We start from the raw sequence: 26,949 nt of genomic DNA on the forward strand, positions 1-26,949 counted from the left end.
AGTTGTAGGTATGGATGTTAGCTTTCTAATGTCGTTGGTCTGACGTCAAAACAATTTATAGAACTTGAGTTATGGTCAAATTACTGCACGTAGGTCACAGTGAATTTTTATGAATTTCAGCACAACTTTGTCCTAATTTGGAATGAAAACTGGTATTGATTGGTACAGAATTGGTCTTAGGTGTAAACACAAAAGTTGTAGGTATGGATGTTAGCTTTCTAATGCCGTTGGTTTAAATTCGAAAGGTTTTATAGAACTTGAGTTATGGTCAAATTACTGCACGTAAGTCACAGTGAATAATTGAATATGATTGATGAATTAATATATGTATGTATATGTTTCTGAATACGATATTGTTCATGATTGATGAAGTGTTATATGAATGTACTCCCTCCGTCCCTTATTATAGGACCCTTTTAGAAAAAAAAATTGTCCCTTTTTATAAGACCCTTTTGATATTTTCAAGTGCATTAATTTTTTCTTTACAAAATTACCCCTATTTACTCTACATGTTTTTTTGAAAAGCAATAAATTATTTTTTCCTTTGATAAAAAAAGAGCAATAAGTTTACGTGGGAACTCCCAATTCATGCACTAAAGGTTGCCTTTATAAATATGATATTCATGCCTTTATAATGCAGTGAAGGATCATTATATGTTTCCTCTTCACTTTCAGGATTAAAAGGGATGTTTAAATCTATGTAAAGAGGTGGTTCCATGGCTTCCTATAATTTTTCATGAAGAATATGTTTAGTTCTCTATATGTTTATATATTGTTGTTTCATGCTCCTTCTTCTTAAAAAAAAAAAAAAAAAAAAAAAAAAAAAAGCGCTAGAAATTTGAAAATAATTCGTAAAAATTTTAAGTTTGGAGCTTCAAATTTGAAATTTTGGGGAAAAAAGAATGATTCCAAATTTTTGTGGACAGAAAAAAAATGGAATGGTTATTCAAGTAGTAGTGGTTATTCACGTTCCATTTTTCTGTACAATGACCTTTCCAAATTTACATTCAAGTAGTAGTGGGTAATTAATATAGGAAAATAGTGAATTGTGATTTCAATTATTAGAAGGGCAAACATGGAAAAAAATGCCATTTGTCAACAAATTTAACAAAATAATCAACTTTCTTAAAACCCGTGTTTCTTCTAAAAGAGTCCTATAATAAGGGACGGAGGGAGTATATGTTTATGAGTATGATGTTGTTTATGATTGATGAATTAATATATGTATGTATATGTTGTGAATATGATATTGTCCATGATTGATGAAGTGTTATATGTATATATGATGTTTTAAGATGTTGATTATTATTTGATGTTGTTATATCTTGAGGTGTTTAAGTGCTGCCTATGTTGATGTTGTTGGTTATGTGAAATAATTATATGTCTTATGTGGAAAATGTATGATGTTTAAGTTGTTGATGCTTTTCATTAATATTGTTATGTTGAGAATTGTTTGTGTTGTTTCTGTTGCTGTTGAATATTGATTAAGTTGCAGATGTTGGTTTAAGTTGTCTAAGTTGTAAGTTTTCCTTCCAAAGTATTGGAGTCTTAAGTTGTTGATGTTGTCTAAATTGTTGAAGTCGTAGTTGAAGTTGTTGTTGGTGACTGTTTATGTTCAGGTGTTTTGTGAGAGGTGGTGTACTATTACGTTGTTATTCTTTAAGAGGTGATGTACTCCTACTTGTCGTTTTATAAGAGATAATGTACTCTTACATTGTTATTCTTTAAGAGGTGGTGTACTCTTACTTGTCGTTTTATAAGAGGTGGTGTACTCTTACGTTGTTATTTTTTAAGAGGTGGTGTACTCATACTTGTCGTTTAATAAGAGGTGGTGTACTCTTATGTTGTTATTCTTTAAGAGGTGGTGTACTCTTATTTGTCGTTTATATGAGGTGGTGTACTCTTACGTTGTTATTCTTTAAGAGGTGGTGTACTCTTATTTGTCGTTTATAAGAGGTGGTGTATTCTTACGTTGTTATTCTTTAAGAGGTGGTGTACTCTTACGTTGTTATTCTTTAAGAGGTGGTGTATTCTTACATTATCGTATTATAAGAGGTGGTGTACTCTCACTTAATATGTGTTGTTGTATTATTATAAGATGATGAATATGTGTTGTTTATATTATTATTAAGTGATGGTTATGTTGTGTTGTATATGATTATTATTATTAAGTGATGATTATGTTGTGTGGTCTAAGTTATTATGAGATGATGATTATGTTGTGTGTTAAAGATGATATTTATGATGTCATGATCTATGTTGGTTATGATTTGGTTATTATGTGTTATATGATGAAGTTTATAATGTGATGAATATGAAGTTAATGATAATTAGAAGTTGGTTGAGTTATTAAGAATCATTACATAAAAGATTATTATTACTAATAGATCAAGTTATTTATGTTGTTAAATATAATTAATGAATTATATGTTTAATATTATTTTTTTGTAAAATATCACCCCTTCTATTTGGAAATGTTGCTCTTCGTATGAGTAACTTGCAGGTGATCGAGTTTAAGCTGCTGTTAGATTGTTGTCGTGAGTGGATTATCTCTCATGTGTGTCTTTAGGTGTTCTGATACGTAACGGGATGGGAACTTTGTTGCATGCTTTTCTATTCCTTAACTATTGCTTATGAATTTACATGATTAAGTTGTTAATTGGATTTTTATGAGATACTTTGATGAGGCCTTCTTGCCAAAATTATTTTAGATGTTCGAATAAATTCCGCTGTGAAGTATTAAATATTATGTTATTGAATTTTGAAAGATAAATAGTTAATTATTCCGTTTATGATTTTAAGAAAAGAAGTGTGAAATTCCGTTTATATGAATTACTCTGGTTAATTAAATGAAATTTTCACGTTGGGAAAACGGGGTGTTACAGAAGGGACTTGAACCAACGGTGCTTAAGTGCTTTGGGTGTTGCATTTTCTATTTTTATTTTATTGAATCATTTAATTCCAACAAAATTCTCTACGATTTTGTTTGGGAGTTTGGAGGGGAGGAGAATGAAAGGTTTTGAAGGGTTAGAAATATAGCGAAAAATGGTAAAATCTTTCACATTTGAAAGAGTAATTTTTTAAATAATGATAAATTAAGGCTTATGATTAATATATTTTTAATTTTTAGAATATTATAACTATTTAGATTAAATTTAAAGAATTCATGTAAACCCTCCAAAACCGCCCAAAACCCTCATCCAATACAATTTTTGAGTTCCCCAAATGAGGAGGGTTATGTATTAGAAAGGATTAGAAGAAGAAGAAGAAGGAATTGTCAACACAAGTCGAAAAAGGGATGCATCAACTGTGAATTTCAGTGTACTGAATGAGTGGACAAGCTCTCCTTTTATAGGGAGAGTTCGTAATAAAAAACTGAGTGACTTAAGGATTAAGTCAGTTTAATCCTTAAGCAAAACACGTTTTGTTTTCTGTTGGATATATCTAGAACCTTCCGATACGCGTTTTTGGATCGGATCATATGTAAAGAATTTATTTGTTACAAATGAAACGCTTTCAAGTGACAAAAAAATATTCTTCTTTTTGACCCAAGACCAGAAAGACGGCGACGGCGCGCGTATGATATATATATATAATTTCTAAGTGTTTACCCGTTCGTAAAAGTGGGTACCTCAAGGGCACACCCTTTTAGGCCATTCCCCACTTATATAAACACTTACTAAGTAGTATCGCCCTCCAATGTGGGACATTTTTAAGTCATACCAACACTAGCTCTTGCAAAGGTGTTTATTCTATCCAACTTCCACTATTGTTGTTGGTGTTCCAACAATTTTCTTTCTTAATAAAGAGTCATTGCATGCATCAATGATGTGTACTTGAGTCAGCACTTGGTACAGATAATCTCACTTCAGAGGCTTGAAGCACATAGCGTTGACTTCCGTAGAGCTTGACCTTGATCTTAATATAGAGCCTTGTCTTTATCTATGACACACATCTTCACTTCAAGGTCCAAAACATTTACCGTAGTCCAAAGTGTTGACATGGTCGAAAGGAAAATCTTCATTTACATCGAATTTCTTGCACATTTAAATGCACATTAGAGCATACTTATCATTCTCATATGCTTAGTTTTAATCATTGAAGACTCAATTTCACCAATGGCCATGGTGAACATGACAATTATGTATGTGCAAGACCATTTTACTTGTGCACGTCAGACAAAATCAACTATTATTCTCTTTTTGTTTTTGCTTCTCATATATTCTTCTACCAAAAATAATCTTTTTTTTTTTTAAGAAACTAAACAATATTATTAATAAAGAAAAAGACAGCTCGACAAGCACAAGGTGTGCTTACGAGTAGCTGATAAAAAGAATTACATCAATGTTAAGTCAGAATCAGACAAAAACAGACTAAAAAATTACAGCAAAGCTTGAATACAACATAAAGGATTTAACCTCCAATAGGAATACTCAAAATCGAACAAGACATAGTGCGATTTCAACCACCAGAACGTTTGGAGTTTCACCTTTTCTGCAAGATTCTCAATCTAATCTGATTTGTTTTGGAAAATCCTGTTATTACGGTCTTTTACCAAAAATAATCTTATTTAAAGTATTGTAGAAATTTGAGTATAGATACCAATCCCAACCAAAATTTGAACTTTTGTTCAGCACAACGTCATTCTCTAACCCGTTAAGACCTATCCTTCTCACTTCTCAATCTACTTTTTGTTTTAATGGAAAAATCTTAATCTACCTCCGTCCTTAATTATAGGACTTTTTTGAAAAAATAACGGGAATTAAGATACTAGATATTCATATTAAATATGTTTATAATTACTATTATTTTTACAATTTTATCCTTTATGAGAGAGGGGTGGTTTATGTTTTCAACATGTTATTTATTACTAATTGAAGAAAAAGATGTATAATAAATCGGAGCATGTGTGTAAAGAAATAATTAATGTAGTTGGAAATAGCAAAAGAGTCTTATAAAAATGAAGAAAAAAAATTCTAAAAAAATCTTATAATTAAGGATTATAATTAATCTACTTATAATTAAATTGCTTTGATTTATATTAAGTTCTGTGGAGTATATCATACTAGTAGATAACATGTCATTATCACGTTTTCCTCGTGTGTGCCGAGAGGCATATGGGGCGGTGTTACTATTTAATGTTTAGTGAACACTAACTTTTTTTGAAGGATAGTGAACACTAATTATATTCTAGAGTTTTCTTGAATATTTATTGATTAGAATTTAGAAGTTGAATTATATACACGTTTAACTCCCACATTCAATGTGAGATGGTTTCTTGATATGAAGAGGGACATTCTCTTTTCAACATATAAGTCTCACGATTAAAATAGGAAGTAAATTAAATAAAAGTTGATCCCATCATCTTTCAAGTTTATGCGATTCTTTCTGTTTTAATTATTATTATTTATTTATTTTTCAAATGCACATGTTAAAATAGTACTTCATCTGTTTTAAAATAAGTGTTATTTTAGCCAATTGCACATAGATTAATGAAATAATCATTAGACATAACATTTTTACTAAACTGCCCTTACTTTATAAGAAAAATACAAACTTAAAGTTGCATTAAAAATTGTGTGAGAGAAAAGTTGAAGAGAGTAATGTTGGAAGAAAAAAATTAAAGTTGTATTGGAAATGTAAAGTGACATTCATTTTCAAACAATTTTTTTTTTGCTAAAGTAAAACTCATTTTGAAACGGAAGGAGTACATATTTGTGGACATATTTAAGGACTCTTTAGTTTAAGGGAAATGCTAATAAGTGCCCCAAGAATACTTGTTTAGAAGTCAAAAGAAAATACTTTATCTTATAAATTGTGTATTCATCACATTGAAACTTAAAAAAAAATAACTTTATTTACATAAAATTTATAAATTATGTCATATTTTGAATCTTTAGAACACTTGTTATTACAACCAAGGTTTAATATTTTTGGAGTCATTGATTCTTAATAGATATTTTTGTTTAAAAATTATAAATAAATGACGTGTACATATGAAATCCATTTAAAGATTTTTTTTTTTAGTTTACTACCATTGTGAATACTCTCTAAGTTAGAGTTTGGTTTTTTGTCGAGCAAATACCCCTTATACTTTTCCTGAATTGTGGATTAAGTACCCCTCCCTCCTTTCCAATAAAATTGGCCGTTAAAAAAAACATTCAACATAAAAACCTTTTTAATAAATAATTTGTAAGTGACCTTATTAACATTTGTTTTGACTCAAATTCTATTCTCACTCTGGTGATCTCCTAGAACCAACTCATCTAAACTTTATAACACCCAAATTTCAAGGAATCAAAATTTTTTTTTCTTTTTTTTTACATCAAAGCCCCACTTCGTGACTTCAAAGCAATCAATAATTTATACGTACCACCCCTTTATACATTTAACTTTTTATTTGTGTCCTTCAAAACAAAAACAAAAAAACTTTTTATTTGTGGCGAATATCAATCTCTGTATCTTTCATAATCAATAGCTATGTGATAACTTTGATATTCACTCAAGTTATAAATAGAGCAACATCAACGGCAAAATTGCAAGCAGCAATATGGCTACTTTGAACAAAAACATGCTTCTAAATTATGTTCCAGTTTATGTCATGCTCCCAGTAAGTCCTCATACACATAAATTACTGTGTTTGTGAGCTCATAAATATGTTTGTTCACTAATATTAACTTATGTTTCATTGTTTTTCTTTGTAGCTCGGAGTTATTAATGTCGACAATGTCTTCGAAGACCCAGATGGACTTAAAGAACAACTCGTGCAACTACGAGCAGCAGGCGTCGACGGTGTTATGATCGATGTCTGGTGGGGGATCATTGAACAAAAGGGACCTAAGGAATATGATTGGAGTGCTTATAAGAGCTTGTTTCAACTTGTTCACAAATGTGGCTTGAAATTGCAAGCTATCATGTCATTCCATCAATGTGGAGGAAATGTAGGTGATGTTGTTAACATCCCATTGCCAAAATGGGTACTTGACATTGGAGAATCAGATCCTGATATCTTCTACACCAATCGCTCCGGTATTAGGGACCAGGAATATCTGAGCATTGGTGTAGATAACAAACCCATCTTTCATGGAAGAACAGCCATTGAGGTGAGTTGAACTTTGAACTGACCAAAAACCCGCAGTTAACTGCTGTCGGGTCTCTAGTTATAAAGTCAGCGGTAGTTAACTACCGCTTGGGGTATTTTAGTATTTTACTTGTGTTACTAGGAAGTATTGAATGTCAAAAAAGCAATTGTCAAATTGTAATTATCTTTCTTTTAACTAATATCCATACTGATATGGAAATGAAGCCATGTAAGAGAATTAACTAGGGTTTTGGTTACCGGAAAAAGATTGGCTGCAGTTACTGCGTCACACAGCAATTGATCTCATCCTTCCGATCTATATCATTGGTTGAGATCGATTAAAATTTATTTAATGAATGTATAATCTGAGTTGTCCGATCTCAAATCAATGACTAAGATTTAAAACTCTGCGAAGTTATCTGGGAAAATTACTGCACCCGATCCGGGTCCATTAGTTACTATAGTACTTTTAAATAAACTTCCTACTTTACACAGATATACAGTGATTACATGAAGAGTTTCAGAGAAAACATGTCAGATCTTTTACAATCCGAGGTTATTGTAGACATTGAAGTTGGTCTTGGTCCAGCAGGAGAACTCAGATACCCGTCTTATCCACAGAATCAAGGATGGCAATTTCCTGGAATCGGAGAGTTTCAGGTGATAATTGCCTCAGCTTTCAATCAAAACTGTTTCTTACACATACTGCAATGTCATATCAGCACTAAAATTTTCATAAAAATGAAATTATGCAGTGTTATGACAAATATTTGAGGGAAAGTTTCAAAGCAGCTGCAGCGAAAGCTGGTCATTCTGAATGGGAACTACCAGATGACGCTGGCACGTACAATGACGTACCAGAATCTACCGAATTCTTCAAAACAAATGGCACATACCTTACTGAGAAAGGGAAATTCTTCCTAACTTGGTATTCTAACCAATTGCTGAATCATGGTGATCAAATCCTAGATGAAGCTAATAAAGCTTTCCTGGGATGTAAAGTCAAGTTAGCAATCAAAGTAAAATTCTTAACACGGCAATTAACGAATTTCACCTTCATTATTCTTTCAAATAATTAACCTCTAACTATGTATAATAAAGGTCTCTGGAATTCACTGGTGGTATAAAGCTCCGAATCACGCTGCTGAACTCACTGCTGGATATTACAACCTTGATGATAGAGATGGATACCGCCCCATTGCAAAAATAGTGTCTCGTCATCATGCTATTTTGAACTTTACATGTCTTGAGATGAGGGACTCAGAACAAAGCTCTGATGCACAAAGTTCGCCACAGAAACTTGTTCAGCAGGTAAATCATTACAATTTTCTTTAGTTTCATGAACTGCTTGGTCTACATGTTAAATGTGATGTAAAATGTTGTATATAAGTGGTTATTAAATTGCGAAATTGCGAAATATGAATGTACGAACAGGTATTGAGTGGAGGTTGGAGAGAAAACATTGAAGTTGCTGGCGAAAATGCACTTTCAAGGTATGATGCAACAGCTTATAACCAAATCATACTGAATGCAAGACCACAAGGGGTCAACAAAGACGGCCCTCCAAAACTTCGGATGTATGGAGTAACATACCTTCGTCTATCAGATGATCTAATGCAACAATCAAATTTTGATATATTCAAAAAGTTTGTGGTAAAGATGCATGCAGATCAGGTGAGCATATGCCATGCAATGCTTTTCACATTTTTCATAATCATCGTCAAGCCCTCTAACCCTCTTCCCTCAAATTGCAGGATTACTGTTCGGACCCTGAAAAGTACAATCATGGCATACCACCGTTAAAGCGATCAGAACCAAAGATTCCTGTTGATGTTCTTAATGAAGCAACTAAGCCAATACCGCCATTCCCTTGGGATTCAGAAACAGACATGAAAGTTGATGGTTGACTTCCCAATTCGTCAGGGAGAATGGTTATTGAATTATTGAATCCGCTGGAAATAATATTTACCTCTCGGATTTTAAATAAGCACCTACATGTGCAATGCAAGTAATATTCCAATAATGAAGCTATGTCTAGACTATAGAAATCTAGACATATCTACTTGTGTGTACTTCTATGTGTGTTTTTCATATCTGTGAGTTTAATAAACTATTTTATCGAAAAATCAGGCACTCAATTAATCCTTCAATTCGATCAGAGTGAAATATTGTTCGGTTCCTCATCAAGAATCCAAACCAATGTAACCATTTCCATGAGATAATGACAAATATTAAAGATGATTATTGAATTGCCAACAAGATGAGAACGATCCATTTCACATGAAAAAAGAAATAAGACAATATTCACATGGAAATTCCTAAAAAAATCAGCAATTTTCTATACTCAGTTGTACATTACTCATATTATAATTATAATACTTAAAAAAAAGTTATTCTAAGTTTAATTTATACTTTAACGAACTTTCATCAAGTCGCTAAAATCCACCACATAAGCATATACCATCTTTATAATGGTGAAACCTCAAGAGATCTCGCATGATAATCTCTCGACTCACGAGCTTAGAAATGATTTTCATTACTGTGTCAATCTCCACATACACGAAGATTCTTGGTTATTCTTATCGTGTCAATCTCCACATACACGAAGATTCATGGTTATTCTGACTAGTGTTAAGAAGAGCAAAAGCAAGTACTAACCTTTGACTATGATCCCAAAACATTTTCTCTTTTATTTCTTCGTAAGCATCATAAAGAACTAAGTTTGCATGTATCCAATGTTCTTGAGTTTCGCGTTCAGGTCTTCCAACTGTTGGTGGGACTTATCTCGAACGACAAAAACTGATGAATTGTCTTAGCTCAACAAAACTGTAATTTGGCACTTTCCTCGATCTTCAATTTCTCACTAATCCTTCCACTGTCTCTCAGCAGCAGTGTAGATGTTGGAAAGGAAAACATAAGCACAAGCACTCACCCCAGTTATGATGTAATCTACAAGCAGAAAAGGAGATCAGTCCAAATATCCCCATTAGGTTTCAATTTCATATTGCCAATAATTGCATACGCGTCATGTCATCTAATCTCCCTGTCCTCCAGCGCCCACATAACATTGTTGTTTCTGGAAACTTTCTTTACCTTAATTGACTAATCCAAAATGACAAATCCAGTAATCCCAACAACTAAGCCAATAAAATATTTGATTACAACAGTTACTTCAAGTTCAAGAAAAGCATCTCCATGTTTTTCATAGCCATAAATCAAAGAATTCTGCGACACAGTACCCTTGAAACAATTTCTTAGCTAGCACTAAATACAAAATCACACTTACAATACATATCAATCAATCAATTCATCGAAAACTCGTGACACATTTTACCATTGCCACTATTCCTCCTAACAACATAACCATGAACAACTTTCCCCTACAAAACTGTCTGCCGATGGACCATTCTTAGCATAGCCAGATATCAAGTATTCCAAGAAATCAAATCCCTCACTGGCATTTCATCAAACAGAAACCTCGCAATTTCCATGAACCTTCCCATCAATTCAACTAACCAAAAAGCTTTTTCCAAGCCTCAACAATGTACCTACTTAAAATAAATTTAAGTTAACCTCACCAATGTTAATTAATGTGGTTCGTGTTGCATCATTATATAACAGTGTTGTAAAGTGCATAGCATATCAACGTTAAACAACAAGAAAGAAATAGAAACTCTAGCATCATTGAAAAAGAAGAAGAAATTCAATTACTTATATGCAATAGAGTATGAATGAAAGATGTTTTGATTCACTCTTTAATCTTCTATAAAGATTGACCGAACATTAATGATTGTTTGTGGGTGAAAAGGAGTGAAATTTTAGAGTGACAATGAATGAAATCAATGTTTTAAGAAAATTTATATAAAAGGGCAATTTTTGTATTATTATAAAATTTTAAGTAAATTTGGGTGTAACCATAAATATATGGGATGAGGTGTGAATAGAAAAACTCAAAAAATTATATATTCCATACATTATTTTGAGATGAATTTATGACATTATTTTATAATATTAGTTAATTAATTAAATTATATTAAAATAGAAAGAAAAAAAAGAACACTAAAAAGAATCTTAATTTGACTTTATATAAAGAATATTGCGTTGTTATAACAATTTTCTTCCAATAAAAATGAAAAGACGATGAATATGTTAGTGTCCATCTTCACGTTAACAATATGTTTATGTGAACTTTTATTTATTTTATTTTACTTGTAGCGAGTTTATGTGAGCTTTCAATTACCATCTTGAGGATAAGTGTTTGTGCAAGACCAATAAAATAAAATGATTTAAGAGAAGTCCGAACCTAAGTTGCATTATATATTTTAGATGATGATTCAATGGTTTCTAATTCTATAGATCTTTTACAATGAATGTTAGTTTGTTAAGAATATGTCAAAGTTTATTTTTTTTTGAAGAAAAAAAAAGGAATTGGTTTTAGTATAAAAAAGAATATGTTAGTTTTAATATGTCAATTTGTAGATCGTATAAAAAAGGAATTGATGAATGTAATAATCATCAAAGAAATGAATGAAAAAATTATTAGTTTTAATATTAGTTTTAGAATATTCTCTCATCCATTAGTAAACATCTAAAACGGTGGTTCATCACCTCACCCCTCATCATCAATTAATTAATTAAAAGGAAAAAAAACTCAATAGAGCTTCTATGATTTTATTTTTTATTTTTTTTTCATTGAGAAAACATAAGAGAATTGAGGGTTTACATAAAAAGAATAATAAAAGTCAGAGTTATGTACAAACAAAATGTTATGAAGATTTGTTCAAAAATAACAAGTTCAATATTTATAAAAGGTCATTTTTCGATCTGCGTTAGCATAACTCAGCTGCAGAGATATACATTATTATATGCAGGGGTTGGGGTTCGAACCCCGAACACCCCACTAATTTACTTTGAAAAATATGAATTCTAGCCATTAGACTACTTGACAAAAAAATGCTTAAATATGTATTTCATCCTTGCAATTAAGGGTCGTTTAAAAATTGGTCCCTATATTCGCTAATCCTTGCAAACTAGTCGTGCAATCATTATTCATTTCAAATTTCGTCCTTTGACCAACTTAATCATTGTCACGTCACTAATTTGATGACGTGGCAATCACTGCCACATATAAAATTCCAATTTTGCCCTTAAGAAGAGGACAAAATATTGAAGAAAGAATTGGAAACTCAGGGGTAAAATTGGAATTTCATGTGTGATAGTGATTGCCACGTCATCAAATTAGTGACGCGGCAGTGATTAAGTGGGGAGAGAGACGAAATTTTAAATGATTAAACCATGCAATGGTAAATTGTCAGGATTAGCGATTACAAGGACAATTTTTAAACGACCCCTAATTGCAAGGATGAAATACATATTTAAGTCTAAAAAAAACGATCTACTAATTGATAATTTGACCAAAGAAATAATTTAGAATTATAAGTTTGGTGTAAGGGCCATAAATAAAAAAAGAAACAAATGTGGTGAAAGCATGGTAAAAACACATGTTTTGGGGGGTAGGAAAGCAAAATAAGGTTCCAAGACATGGGTGTCCCCACATTGCCCTCCCCATGTCCCTTTTAAGAATTTTTTCAATGCATCGTTGTTTTTCTCTCTCCTCTGAAGCCCCCCTCCCTCCAAACCCAGCACATCATACAAACTTTCGAATTGTTTCAATTTCTCAACAACACAACACAACACAAATTCTTGATTCAACTCCTATTGCAATTCAATAATTCCTACAAATATTACAACAACAAAAATATTAATTAAAAAAACCCTTGTTTTGTTAATATCACCTTTGCATGAATTGGTTATCATCTCCAACGTAACGTTTTGTAGCGTTACATTATATATAAAATATCAAATATTCATATATCCATTGTTCTTAATCTCTCCCTATTCATTATTATTGTATATATATATTTCAACATTATTACAACAAGAATTTTTAGTTTCTAAGATCCCGTGAGATTGACAACCTTCCTGGGATTTTGGAAATTTAAAAGTTTGGATATTGTACACATATATTTGGAAGATAAAGGTTTTTTTTTTTTTTTTTTTTTGACAATTAAAGGAATTAAAAAGTTCAATGAGACATGAACAAGGAATTATTGGGTTGGGTTGGTGAATTTAGAAGCAATAATGGAATTGACAAGAACCGGTTGTGCGGTTATTTATGTCATCCTCCTTTGTGCTTTGGCTCAAGGGGGCTCAGAGGGGAAGGAAGATGAGCTTTGTATAGAAGATTCTTCTTTTTTATCTTTCATTCATATTCATATTTATGGAAAACAGGTACATTTATGTATTTCATACGTTTTTCTTTTATATTAATCCACCGCAAATGCGTCCCAAAAAAATAAAAAATCGTCGTAGTTAAGGCTTTGTACGATGTTATTGATGATATCCACGACTTAGGCTCTTTAGATATGCTATGAGACTAATCATTGACCTGTCGGCAGGACTTTTTTTTTATTATCCTCCACACGAGTTAGGTTAGCTCCCAAATGGGCAAGTTTAGGAATCAAACTCGGTTTCTTTTTTTATGAGAGAGTTGTTTTATACTGACCTTCTCGATACCATGTTGGTTATATTGAACATCAGAGTTGTAATTAGGATTCTAAATGGTTCCGAATTTCATCTTGTTATATTCTTATGTTTGGTTTTACTAGTTGTTATTGGCTAATTTCCTAGGTGCAAACCAAGTCTCGTTTGTAATGACTATTTTAGGTTCTTTCCGGAGAAGTTTTGAACTCCGTCTCTTGAGATTATTTGACCAACCTCTTACCATCGGGCTTACACCTCATGGATGTTGAGTAGCTGTTTGTATAAGTAACTGCGAAATTTGCTTTAATTTACGATGTCTTTGTTTCTTAATGCATGCTTAAAATACATGATGAAACACGACAGTGATAGTATAAAATTCCAAGTAAACTTTGGTACATATATAGACATAGAAATTGGTCAAAGGGAATCATGGGACATATTAGTTCATTTTTTTGAGGTATATTGAATAGTGCCATTCTCTCATTTGGTTGATACAGGAAGAGAATGTGTGGAAACGTTGCAGGAAAGAATTGATAGAGGGGAACAATGATGTGGAAAGAAGCAGTGACAAGCTTTATTCTTCAAGATACTTGCTAACCAAACATTCTAGTAACGATCATCATCGCCATCGTCGTCATCATGGAACAAATTCAATTGCTGAGTCACCACAAGATTATTTATCAAATATATCACCAATGTCACCGAGTCCGAGTGCTAATAGTCCATCCCCTAGGCATTCATTGGTATCACCAATTCATCTATCAACACCGGCAAGTTCTTCATCACCATCGCCTACTCCTGCTCCGAGTACTCATCCACCAACACCAGCAAGTTCTTCATCACCATCACCATCACCTACTCCTGTTCCGAGTACTGGAGTTGAGTTTTTACCACTCACTCCAGATAAGTCTGGGCCGCCTCCATCGCCACCGCATCAATCGGTTAATCCTTTTCAAATTTTTACACCTATAACAAGTGTTCCAACTCCTTCACCTTCTTTTAACAATCAACACAGAAGCAAGGAAGCAATTATTTTGGCTGCATGTATATCAGGAATCATAATCTTGATAGCATTTGCGCTTTGTTATCGCGAGGCTAAAAGTAGTAAAGTTAAAAAAGATGACGGGCCTTTGCTCGTATTAACCTCAAATGATTATTCTGGAGGTATGTTTATATATGTTCATGTTTTTTATGTTTCCTGAAAGTATCGTAATTACAAAACATATTTCCATATGTGTTTTCGTTAGTTGGTTTGATGTTGGAATGTGTATTTCCTTAGTTCATTTCTTTCTCAAGTGTGTCTTTTGTTAGTTAGTTTAGTCCTTGAAATTACTAAACAGAAGACACATTCTAGATATCTTTATAATATTTTCAATATATTTATAAACTATAGTAATAGAATCTCGCATATTCATTTAGAGAGCAAAATAACTGATAAGCAACATATTTTAATTATTATTTCAGGTCCACAGAAGGTTGTCCATTCGGGAAATGCGAATACAGAAGAATCTGGTGTTATTATTAACAAAGGAAAGAATCCAGCTAATGTTGGAAATTCGTCCATGAAGGCCGGGGATAATAACAATATATCACTAGTTGAAACAATAACAGCATCAGAAAAAATGGGAGAACAAATAGCAGGAACTTCTTCCGGAAAACCTGCCCCTCCACCCCCTGGTCCGCCGCCAGTTCCTCCTCCACGACCACCTCCTCTTGCGCCTCGTCCTCCACCGCCGCCAAAAGGCGGTCATCCGCCACCTGCTCCTCCCAAGCCAATGGCTGGTAAAAACCAAGTTAAGCCTCATGGACCACTAAATCAAGGAAGTTCTGATGAAGGTGGTGATGCTCCAAAGCCTAAACTAAAGCCATTTTTCTGGGACAAGGTTAATGCAAAACCTGATCAAACAATGGTGTGGCATGAGATCAATGCAGGGTCATTTGTGTAAGAATACTAACTCTTGTCGAATACCAAAATTTCAGTAAAACATAGACATGTTTGGATTAACTGTTTGAGCTGATTTGTTGATGCAAACACTTGTGATACGGTTTGGAAAAGCTTATGGAAACAACTTATGAATATGTCTATTAGCTGTTTTCTGCTTATTTCTCAAGCTATCTAGGATAGCTTATGAAAAAAACTTATAGCTTACACAAAACTCGTTAACTTTATTTTATCTTCTTGTTATAAAAATAACTTATACATAAGCACTTACATGATAAGCTTTTTTGTAATTAGCGTTTAATTAAACTATTTATCCAAACATGACTCAATAATATTGCACTAACCTTCATGACTACTTATCAGGTTCAATGAGGAAATGATGGAGTCTTTATTTGGCACCAACCAGAACAAAAATGAACGTAGAAAAGATTCACCTTCTGTAGATAATGCTGTACATTTTATTCAGATTATTGACCCAAAGAAAGCACAGAATTTATCAATTCTTTTGCGTGCTCTGAATGTGACAACAGCAGAAGTTGTTGATGCACTTAAAGAAGGTAAAATGATATTCTTTCACTATGATAAATAATATTTTGATGAGTATGTTAGGTTCATATTGGAGTTAGATTCATAAAGTTGTTCCTCTGGTTCTAAATTTCAGTTGCGGTTGGTTACACAGTGAACCTTAATAGTGCAGCAAAATCGAGATAAATGCTGGCGATGCAGCTGTGATTGCAATCGTAGAGACTTCTAAAATCGTTATATTGTAGCTCAGATATCAATTTTAAAACTATAGTACTAGAAAAATTCAAAAACATGTATATCTTTTTACCATTTCCCCGGGATTAAGATTTGCAAATTACAGCCCAAACTCATTACGAAGTATAATTGAATGAATCAGGTAACGAGATCCCTGCGGAGCTTATCCAAACGTTGTTGAAGATGGCACCGACACAAGAAGAGGAACTGAAACTGAGGTTATTCTCTGGAGAACTATCTCAACTAGGCCCAGCAGAGAGGTTTCTCAAAGTATTGGTTGACATTCCATTCGCTTTCAAACGTCTTGAATCTCTCATGTTCATGTTTATTCTTCGAGAAGAGGCCTCGAGCATCAGGGAATCCTTCGCAACATTAGAGGTAATTAGTCAAACTTTGAATCATAATGTTTGTACTCTTATGCAAAACTATTTTAAGGATTATGATTGCAATAGTATATCATTAAACATCATTTACGATGGAATATATCCTAAATGAGGCAAGTTATTGTACAAATCTTTTCTAACAAAGGAGACATGAAAAGCAAAAGGTCCTAAAGAAAGTATCAATATATTACTTGTACCTTAGTTTTTTAAATTGCAGTCAATAACCGCAATTGCAGCAGCAATGTAAAAGTTTTAGAGGTGACTTCACTGGCCGCATTTGTATGCATTTTACGTGATATTCAAGCTCGCAGTGTAACCACAGCTGCAAAGTAACCGCAATTCAGAACCATGCACTTATAAATAATTTGGGTGATAAATTAAGTTGCTGTAAACATATGAATGTGATTATTGTTAATCATTTTATTTCATCGAAATGGCAGGTTGCTTGTGAAGAACTGAGAAAAAGCAGGTTGTTCTTAAAACTACTTGAAGCAGTACTCAAAACCGGCAACCGCATGAACGATGGAACCTACCGTGGAGGCGCTCAAGCATTCAGACTCGACACCCTTTTAAAACTTTCCGACGTAAAAGGAACAGATGGAAAGACAACGCTGTTACACTTCGTGGTTCAAGAAATTATACGTTCAGAAGGAATAAGAGCAGTGAGAACCGAAAGAGCAAGCAAAAGCGTTTCAAGCGTAGGAACAGTGGATGTCGATTATGAAAACGAAGATTCAGAAGATCACTATCGTAGCCTTGGACTTCAAGTAGTTTCAAGCTTAAGCAATGAACTTGAAGATGTTAAAAAAGCAGCATTAATAGACGGTGATGCATTGACTAGCGCGGTTTCAAAACTTGGTCACTCGTTGATTAAGACTCAGGAGTTTTTGAACACTGATCTTAAGAATTTGGAAGAAGACAGTGAGTTTCAAAGTTGTGTAGAAAAGTTTATGGAACATGCGAAAGGTGAGGTGACATGGCTTGTTGAGGAAGAAAAGAAGATCATGTTGTTGGTTAAGAGTACGGCGGATTATTTTCACGGGAATGCAGGGAAAGATGAAGGGTTGCGTTTGTTTTTGGTTGTGCGTGACTTCTTGATAATATTGGATAAGGTTTGTAAAGAGGTTAAAGAAGCTGCATTGAAGTCTATGAAAGGTTCTTGGAAGAAAGAGGCTCCGTCAGTGGCAGTGCCATCTTCTCCGGATACACGTCATCATCCAGAGTCACCACAGCCGCCGCCGCCACCATCTGATCTACATAGGCGATTGTTTCCGGCTATTGCGGGGCGGAGAGTAGATTATTCTAGCTCTGATGATGATGAGGAGGATAACTTTTAGCAATGAATGTAAGTGATTTTGTTATGAAAGGAAGAACTAATCAGCAATTCTTACATCATATTGTGTTTATGGGTGATAATCAATCAAATTGAATGTAAAATCAAGACTCTATAAAACTACTTTAATATTATTTTAAACTTTTGATTGGTTATTAGCAGCTGTAAAACTGAAGAAAAGGAAGCTACTAATGCAAAATTGAAGAGGTGCTTGAACATGATTCTTCTTCTATGTTATGCATGTGAAACATGTATTGATCCTAACTTGATGAGGGATATGGCAATGGAGTAGCAATATAGTATTACAAATGTAAAATTGGTATATATGTGATGTAATGTAACATATTATGCTAACTGGTATGAGACTGAGAAGGTGGCAGTAGGTTTTGCTAATGCTATGTATTGTCTGGTTTGGTTGTTGGTCTAGCCATTTCTTGTTCCTAAGCCATTCCTCTATTTATTGTTACTTTCCAAAGAAAAAATAATACACAAATCTGTTCTATAAATTGCCTTTGATTTCTGTATTTAAGGAAGTGTACTACAATATACTCCCTCTAGTACATTAGGTACTAATATAAACCTAAAAAGTAGTTTTTTACTTATAAATGTGACTAGGGAGAGTACCGTATATTATCATATAAACACGAGTGTTTTGGACCGGTCACAAGGCCAACCACGTGCTGACACGTGGCCTAAGATACGCCGCCGTAAGGCTCTGCACTCAAAGGAGCACGCCAGCTTGTGTGCATCGTGCCACACAAGAGCGCGCCTCCACACAAGGATCACGATACACGTATCCCATTACTGCCCTAATCATATGCCGCATAACCTGGAGATGGTTATGACCAGGGCGAGCCTATATAAGGGTGAACTTGCTTCACCCTCAAGGTACACATCACTTTCCACAACACTTCTTACACACTCTTTTTCAGTTCCATTACTGACTTGAGCGTTGGAGTGCTAACGTGCCTACAGGCACCCTTCGTTCCACCGCGAAGACGTAACAAAGAGAATAAAAAGTAAATCATACTAGAATATCCTTAGCACAAATATTACAAAAATTCCATTAACATATTATCTAACACTACAATATTGCAAGTCACACTCCAAAAGCACTAAAAACATGAACAACTGAATTCTAGTTGTTATCATCTTACAAAATACTAATCCATGGAGGCAGTGGTAACAATGTAATATATAACAGAGAAGAGACCATGAACAAAACAAGACATCCCACCAATGGACAGAAAGTGATGGTGTGAGAAACCACAAGAATCCTTTGACCTGTTGTTTGACATTGCCCCTATTACCAGCATGGACAATCCAACAGCCACCACAACCCTGATCAACAACACAATCAAAAAGGAAATTAGATATATAGTGAATGATTATTTGGATCTAGAATTACATATATTGCATCAGTTACATTTAGTTATTGGATCAAAATACATTTAGGTGTTATAATTTATTATGAACTCCCCAATTAAAAAAAGTACTATTTGAGTAATTCTTTAATTTAACATACATGTATGTTTCCAAATAAAATTATGGTACATAATCGAACAGGTGTCAGCCGAGTAGTAAGAGTTTGCAAGGTTCAAATTCTTTGAATGAGAGATGTATGATCGTTTGTATCACTTTATTTAATAGTAATCTATCAATTCACCCAAATTAAAATACCCTAACTGTACTTTTGACACTAAGTATCGTGATTGTGCAATTGTTTTCCTCCAAATTTTACACCGAAGTGACATCATTTATTGATGTAGCGCCCAAATCTCATAGCCACTTTCACTTTTCTTTAAAATAAAAAAATAAATAAAGGCTAAAAATCAATCCGTACAATTGAGAAACAACAAAATGGCATTTTTTCGAGTTTTTAATTTTAAAGAAAAGCCACGTTAGGTAACAGAGTTGGGAGTCACGTCAATAAATGATGTCATCTCAACGTAAAAATTTGAACAAAATTTGGGATGGGGACTAGAAAGCATAATGGGCCTATATTGTACAATGGTGATACTTATGGACAAAAATGCAATTAAGTAAAAAAAAAGTATATAGCAAAGATACCTAACTATTTTTGTTTATTACAAAGCAGGACAGTAGAGGCAGAGATGAGAAATGATATTGGTACAACTATTTTATGACAACTTTCTCTCTCATACTCACATTATCTTCTTTTCATCTCTCTTCCTTTTTCTCTCTCCATTGTTTTTGACCAATAAAAAGTGAGAAAAACAAGGTTGTCATCAAAGTTGTTTTCAAATAGATGTTCATATATCACTACTCGGCAGAGATATATTACCAGGTTAAAATAAGGCAAACCACAGAGAGTTGTCTATGGGAGGAAGCCTTCTCAAATTCTTGTTGTGAACAAACACAGTTGCAACCACCTAACAAATTGGCTATAACATGTGATAGTCCCAATAACACTGCTGCACCCAACCCCAACATGAATGCATCATGACTTGGTTCTCTACACTCAAATATCCACACCTTCAAATGCTTAACCTGTTTTGTTCAAAATAAAAAAAAATAAAAATAAAAAGTACTATTGAAGTTTAACATAGATACCTTGTTATTAATTATTTCAAAACAAAAAAAAATATAATATATAATATATATTCGGCAAAATTACACTTTTAGTCCGTTAACTTAATTTCAGGTAATAGTTTGGTCCTTTATCTTTTTTCCATTTCAATTTGCTCCTTTTTGTCCATTTTCATATACATTTTCAAGCTTCAAACTAATATTCTAATGCAAACATAGACGAGGATCATAGATTTGAAGACTGAAGGACCATAAGAAAATAAGATCATGAATTTTAAGCTTAAAAATTCATATGAAAATCGACAAAAAGGACCAAATTCAAATGAATAAAAAATAAAGGACTAAATTGTTACCTGAAATTAAGTTAAGGGACAAAAAGTGTAATTTTGCCTATATATATTCCAAAATGTTGGATTCAAGCATACATACCTTGTTTTGTGCTATTTCAGCCTCAAAGCCAAGAATACCAGCTGCAATATCCATGATAACAATTAGGAGACAAACAACAATGCCTCCTACTCTAGCCATCTATATACTACTATTAAAGTTGATGCCCTATAAATTTCCCATTTTGCCCCTAGGAAGGGTATTTTTGTAATTTTCTAATTGGTGGAATTGTGTTGTTGCCACCTCACCATTATATGGGTGCATTTCCCATTTTGCCCCTCACAATTTTTTAATTATTTTATAATTTTTATATTTTTAATAACTTTAACTATTTTTCAATTTTTTTTTATCCCAAATTCAGTTGCTTCTACATTGTCGTTGTAGAAGATTAAGGTATCGCTTGACCCGGTTTTTTTTTCTTCAACTTTTCTACATTTTTAAGGAGAAGTTAGGTCAAACATAGTATCAATTAATTACTTACTAAAAAAAAGTAATTTTTTTGAATGCATAAAATTGAATGGAATGAGCTTTGGCCAAAAATTGTTGAATGTTACTTTAAAAACTACTTCTCGATAATTTATTTCACAAGCACCTCTTTTTAACTCACGCTGTTTACTTACTAAAAAAAAGTAATTTTTTTGAATGCATAAAATTGAATGGAATGAGCTTTGGCCAAAAGTTGTTGAATGTTACTTTAAAAAACTACTTCTCGACAATTTATTTCAAAAGCACATCTTTTCAACTCACACTGGGAACCTTTTCTTTTGTTTTTTAATATTATATTTCAATATGATTTTTTCTTCCATTTAATTTTTTTTGGAATCGTTCCATTTAATTTTTTTTAAGGAGGTCCCATTTAATTTTATTACCTTTTTTTCAAAGGAATTTTATTATCTTTTTATCACTTATACATTTAAATTCAATATCGTTTAATCATCACAACCTCACAAATATTTTTATTCACGCTGTCATTTAATGATACCAAATATTTTTATTTTCTTTCTTCAACCTCGCAAATATATACGAACACACATATTAGCGCTTAGAGTAATACTTTATATATGTCTGTTTTTTTGTTACGCTATTGCGTATAATTTTTTTTGACGTTGCATAATGCATATGATTATTTTTATTCTTATCTTCAAAAAAGGTCTAGATGCCTAGAAAAATTATACTTATATATATATATATTTTGCACCCTTATATTGTAACAAACTATGCATATCTTTTTCTTATTCGAAAAAACTAAACATATAGGTTTCCATGGCACCAACAATGTAACAAATATAATATCATATAATATAAATTCTTATCTTTTTGAAAGACACCAAAATGTACACTAATAAGTAACATTGATAAATCATGATGATTGAATTTTAGCTCATGATAAGGTTTTGACACAATTGTTATTTTAGCTTCTGGTACTGTGGTTGAAAAAAAATTGATGTATGTGGGTTATTTTAGTTTTTGTGAGTAATCATAAAGCCATAACAATTTTCATATTTGGTTTATTCTTTCCTATATGATTGAGCCGTACAAAAGTTGATTGGTGAAATTTGTTTTGGTCATATCATTGACGTCCAAAAAGTTGATGATTCAGAAATTTGTGCATTTAAGATCAGGTTGATTTGATGATACAAAAATTGATCACATAGGAATATGTTAGCTTCTTTCGATATCATAATGAACAAAGGGAATAAAATTAAATGATGTATTATTGTATCTTTATATAGGACTTTCGATGTCAAGGGATTATGACTACATTAAGGATCTAAAAAATGATTTGGACATTTGGAAAATAGGATTTGGAGTGCTGGATTCTTGGATTGTAAATGGTAGTAATGAGAATCAACATATGAAGCTCATTATTTGTGATGCAAAGATTAGATGAGTTAGTTAAGATTTGTTATAATTTCCTTTATGATTTATCAATGTTACTTATTATTTCTTTCTCGAATTTAGGGTGATCGAGTTCATGTAATAACTCGGTATAGAGAGTTGGAGCATTGAAAGGCTTTGATCAAGGAAAACAAGACTTATACTTTGTATAATTGTCATGTGTTTGATAATGACATTGTATTTAATCTCTTTAGGGTTGTTTTTGGTTCTGATACAAAGGTGCAGAAGTATGACAAGTTAACTAACGTTCTTATTCATGAATTTCGTTTTAAGTCATTTAAGAAAATTCAAGATGGAAAATTCAAATCTGACATTTTATATGATATAGTTATGTGCTTTAATTTATTTCTTTGTTTTCTCCGATTATAATATTATTATAGATGTAATATTTTTTTTAAGAAATCATCGGGCTTCTTCATGAGATTGTCAAGACAACACCAATTGGGACTAGAAAGAAACCGTGTATGAACATTGTGTTGAAAGATAAAAGGTATTATTTTTTAATTTATCAACATCAGATGATAGAATTTTGTATAAGTTTGATAATGACCTGAAAGATGTCTTTCTTTATGCAGTGAGAATATAGTTGATGTAACACTATGGAAAAAATACTCCGTAGCTTGATCATTTACCATCTATTTACCTTGAGTTCTTCCATTTTATAGTCATTGGCAACCCAAATATATGTAACAATTGGTCAGGTTCGAGGCTGCTCATCAACCTACATTATCCGGTTGTTGAGAAGTTTAAGACTTAGTAAGTTTGCATTATGATTTCAAAATATAGTATTAGAGTAACTTATTATTTCACAATCTGATTTGATTGTTTTTTGACCATGTTTCTTGAATTGTTGTCGTGACCTTAACACTTCTCAAGCTCAGAGTCAAAGTATCAGTCATAACTTAAGTTAGAGTTCGGCTTCTTCTCAACGTACTTTGTACAACGATTTTTTCAATCTGCCTCAGGTTAGGCCAATTACTGAATTTATAAACTTAGTCATGGTCTGTTTTTTTTATGCACGAACATGCTTTGAGTTTTTTGATGCACAAGTTAAAAATACATATTGCATTATTCTTTATTTCATGTGCATAATTTGGGTTAGGATACATACTTCATCACTATTTGGAAAACAACTAAATTCAATCCTAACCAGTTTGGATGGTATTATAAGAGTTGCACCAAATGTCCGAAGACATCAATGTCAAATGGTGCTAGCTATAGATGCACATGCGGGAGTGATGCTTAATTTCCATTTGTTTCAACAATGTTAATTGGTCAACGGGGTTCATATAATGCACATACATGTATTTATCTAGACTTTATAGGAAGATAAATTAGAAGTCATGATACATTTTCTTTAGCTTAAATCAGTTAAGCTACCTTTATTTTATAAATTATATGTAACTATATTCGCATACAGAGAAAGTATAAGTGTCGCCTCATTACCGCCGAAAGAGCAAGCTATGAAAAATACTTGGGTGGGCTATGGATCAATTTCTGCAGAGAACGTGTGATGATAGAAGGTGGTAAGCTCATATTTGGTCTCGAAAAGTCACCGAAGAACTTGCACGTTCGAGTTGTTCTAAAGTAGATATTTGCTGCTGAACTATTTAAACTTCTACTATTTTGACGTATCGCTTTGGACTGTAATCGTAAACTATTTTGACTTTGGGATGTCATTTGTTCTTTTCATTTTGTCTGATGTAAATATTGACAAAAATCTCTTTTTAGTTAGTCTTTGACACTTGGAGTCTCTTTTATAAACCTAACTATTATGTAACGTTAATCTGCACATTGTTGGTTCCTTCATTGGTTCAAATTAGTATCATGTTAATTATAATGTTGTTTTCCTAATCTTTTGAACAAAATAGAACATGCCCTTTTTCTACAGCAGATCTTTATAATGCTTTGGAACCAGCCCATATATATTTTATGATGAATCATAATGTTCCGTCGTTTTAACATATCTTCTTTCGATTTTTTTTTGTTTATCAAAAACGTTATTGAACCCGTGCGAAGCACGGGTTTGTAACTAGTTTTGTATTGAAAACACAAATATTTCTGGGATTTTCTTTCTGTTCTAGCTGGTTTAATTTGTTAACAATGTTCTAAGATTAGAAACAGTGGAAAATATATGAAGTGGGACTGTGTTGGTATAAATAAAAGGTGATGATAATTATGAGACTTGAAGAGAAGTGGGTAAAAGTTTCTTTTCTTCACACCGTGCAAATTTAATAGGAGTATTTGCTTTATTGTCTACTTTTGATTCTTTTTCTCAATTCTTGGATTCCTTTGTCAGTAAAGCAAGGTACAAACCAGCATAAATTAATGTGAATCATTGACGGTTTGGTCTTTGACTTTTACGTTATATGTCTTGTGGATACCTCGGTGATAACCAGCTGGTTTTTCAAGTTATAACATTATATTTATAGGTCTGGCTAACAATGTCTTAAAAATATTGTTTAAATAGCTTAGAAAAAGAAATTTTATCTTAAAAATAAATGTGAGAAAAACACAAGAGATAGGATTGAATTGAAATTTTTTGAAGCAACCTCTGAAGGAGCTTCAATATTAGTAACAGTAGCACAAACACTTAAAAAAAACTTTTAAGCTTTCGTATCTTGTGAATTCTTAAGACTTTTTTTTAAGTTTGATAGACTTTTTTATAAGTCTAAGTCTGACCTAATTAAATTAATAGGCTTTTTAAAAAGCTCAAGTTTAACCCATTTATTAAACAAGTTAGGTCGAGCCGGACTTTTAGTAGGCTGAGTCATAGGCCCCTGACGAGTGGTCTGACCTATTCCCACTCCTAACCAGGACAACCCAAGTGGGTTTTAAATTCTTAAGACTTAGAGTCTAATATGAATTGTATTGATTAAACCTCTGATTATAAATCAAGTGTAAAACTTAAACAATCTTTTATTTGATTAAGTTAGATTGTAAAAGTTTCTTTCTTGTATGATTGAGCAATAAAAGTTTCTTGCTTTTGTGTTTGAGCATTTGTAATTCAATAATTTTAGTGAAAATCCCTCAAAAGTGCAAGGGTACTAGACTACTCTTAGTTTGTGAGAGGAACCTAGTATAATCTCTCTGTGTCATCTCTCTCTCTGTTTGATTTTATCCGCTACATTCATACTTTGCTTTAGACTATGATCACTTCACAAACACTTAGAATTTTTGTGAAAAAAACCAACGCAATTCAACCTTTTTTTTTCTCTTACATTTGGAATAAACCCGAAGCTTAAGGTCTTTTAATATAAAGTACTCACTCATAAAAATAGAGAAATGATATATGTACAACCATTTTCTAACAACTTTTGTGATAACTTTCTCTCTCCTACTCACATAATATTTTTACTTTATCTCTATATTGCTTTGGTTTTCGTGTCAATACATGATTTTCTTTGTAAAAAGATGGTTGTCCATGTGGTTGTCAATCACATTGATGTTCAAATAACATTGCTCTAAAAATAAGTTTAAAAATACTTCACATGCCTGTTTCTCACTATGATACACTTATTCCTTTATAAGAAATAACTTAATTTCTTATTGTTTATTCATAATTTTATAATGTAATTATTTTCATTATTATGTAATGAATTTGTTTCTTCTAAAAAATTAAAGGGTTAATGGTGCTTTACCCCCCCTGTAATATAGGTCATTTTTGGTTTTCCCCCCTGTAAATTTTTTTTTTTATTTACCCCCCTGTAAATTTTTTTTTTTTTAATACCCCCCTAATAGGTCATAAAAAAACTACTTTATTTTTTTTTTTGCAGAATTTTTTCGTTTTTTTATGACCTATTAGGGAGGTATTCCAAAAAAAAAAAAAATTACAGGGGGTAAAGCACCATTAACCCAAAATTAAATTATTCATTAATAAATTCAGATTTTAATGTTTTTAGAATAGACAACAACATAAGAAAATGGTACAATTAACTTGTTTCCTAGCGATGTAATGGCGTTTTATCGCAGTGTAGCTATGTTTTTTGTTGTGTTCTTTTTCATAATTTTTGTTCACTATGTTAAAATAAGGAAAAACAATAACCGGCGCCATCTATACATTTAGAGCAAT

The 26,949-nt window shown here is 32.5% G+C and overlaps 3 protein-coding genes across 3 annotated transcripts; 2 read left to right on the top strand and 1 right to left on the bottom strand.

Annotated features, from left to right (window-relative positions):
• The first annotated feature begins 6,446 nt into the window (after window positions 1-6,446).
• Window positions 6,447-9,231, top strand: LOC25492017 (beta-amylase). The gene is made up of 7 exons (XM_013600070.3): window positions 6,447-6,610; window positions 6,705-7,103; window positions 7,577-7,741; window positions 7,837-8,100; window positions 8,183-8,392; window positions 8,516-8,755; window positions 8,836-9,231. The coding sequence occupies exons 1-7, from the start codon at window positions 6,551-6,553 to the stop codon at window positions 8,986-8,988; spliced, it is 1,491 nt and encodes a 496-aa protein (XP_013455524.1). The 5' UTR covers window positions 6,447-6,550; the 3' UTR covers window positions 8,989-9,231.
• A 3,991-nt stretch (window positions 9,232-13,222) lies between these two features.
• LOC25492018 (formin-like protein 3) lies at window positions 13,223-18,045 on the top strand. Its single transcript, XM_024780506.1, has 6 exons — window positions 13,223-13,372; window positions 14,122-14,788; window positions 15,089-15,566; window positions 15,930-16,123; window positions 16,468-16,703; window positions 17,149-18,045. Exons 1-6 carry the CDS (start codon window positions 13,223-13,225, stop codon window positions 18,043-18,045), a joined length of 2,622 nt encoding a protein of 873 aa, XP_024636274.1.
• A 1,046-nt stretch (window positions 18,046-19,091) lies between these two features.
• Window positions 19,092-25,062, bottom strand: LOC25492019 (uncharacterized). Its single transcript, XM_013600072.3, has 4 exons — window positions 24,915-25,062; window positions 21,021-21,119; window positions 20,347-20,552; window positions 19,092-19,382 (listed from the first exon to the last, which is right to left on the bottom strand). The coding sequence occupies exons 2-4, from the start codon at window positions 21,117-21,119 to the stop codon at window positions 19,205-19,207; spliced, it is 483 nt and encodes a 160-aa protein (XP_013455526.1). The 5' UTR covers window positions 24,915-25,062; the 3' UTR covers window positions 19,092-19,204.
• Between the last annotated feature and the right edge of the window lie 1,887 nt (window positions 25,063-26,949).

This window comes from Medicago truncatula, chromosome 4 (genome assembly GCF_003473485.1).
Source record: "Medicago truncatula cultivar Jemalong A17 chromosome 4, MtrunA17r5.0-ANR, whole genome shotgun sequence".
NCBI classification, from domain to species: Eukaryota; Viridiplantae; Streptophyta; class Magnoliopsida; order Fabales; family Fabaceae; genus Medicago; species Medicago truncatula.

Bases quoted from the DNA above. Each gene is read 5' to 3' on its own strand.
- LOC25492017 (XM_013600070.3), top strand. From the start codon at position 6,551: ATGGCTACTTTGAACAAAAACATGCTTCTAAATTATGTTCCAGTTTAT. The intron at 6,611-6,704 runs GTAAGTCCTCAT...TTTTCTTTGTAG, and splicing joins CAGTTTATGTCATGCTCCCA to CTCGGAGTTATTAATGTCGA. The intron at 7,742-7,836 runs GTGATAATTGCC...GAAATTATGCAG, and splicing joins CTGGAATCGGAGAGTTTCAG to TGTTATGACAAATATTTGAG.
- LOC25492018 (XM_024780506.1), top strand. From the start codon at position 13,223: ATGGAATTGACAAGAACCGGTTGTGCGGTTATTTATGTCATCCTCCTT. The intron at 14,789-15,088 runs GTATGTTTATAT...TTATTATTTCAG, and splicing joins CTCAAATGATTATTCTGGAG to GTCCACAGAAGGTTGTCCAT. The intron at 16,124-16,467 runs GTAAAATGATAT...TGAATGAATCAG, and splicing joins TGTTGATGCACTTAAAGAAG to GTAACGAGATCCCTGCGGAG.
- LOC25492019 (XM_013600072.3), bottom strand. From the start codon at position 21,119: ATGGCTAGAGTAGGAGGCATTGTTGTTTGTCTCCTAATTGTTATCATG. The intron at 20,553-21,020 runs GTATGTATGCTT...TGAACAAAACAG, and splicing joins CTGAAATAGCACAAAACAAG to GTTAAGCATTTGAAGGTGTG. The intron at 19,383-20,346 runs GTAATATATCTC...GTTGTTGATCAG, and splicing joins GTTTGCCTTATTTTAACCTG to GGTTGTGGTGGCTGTTGGAT.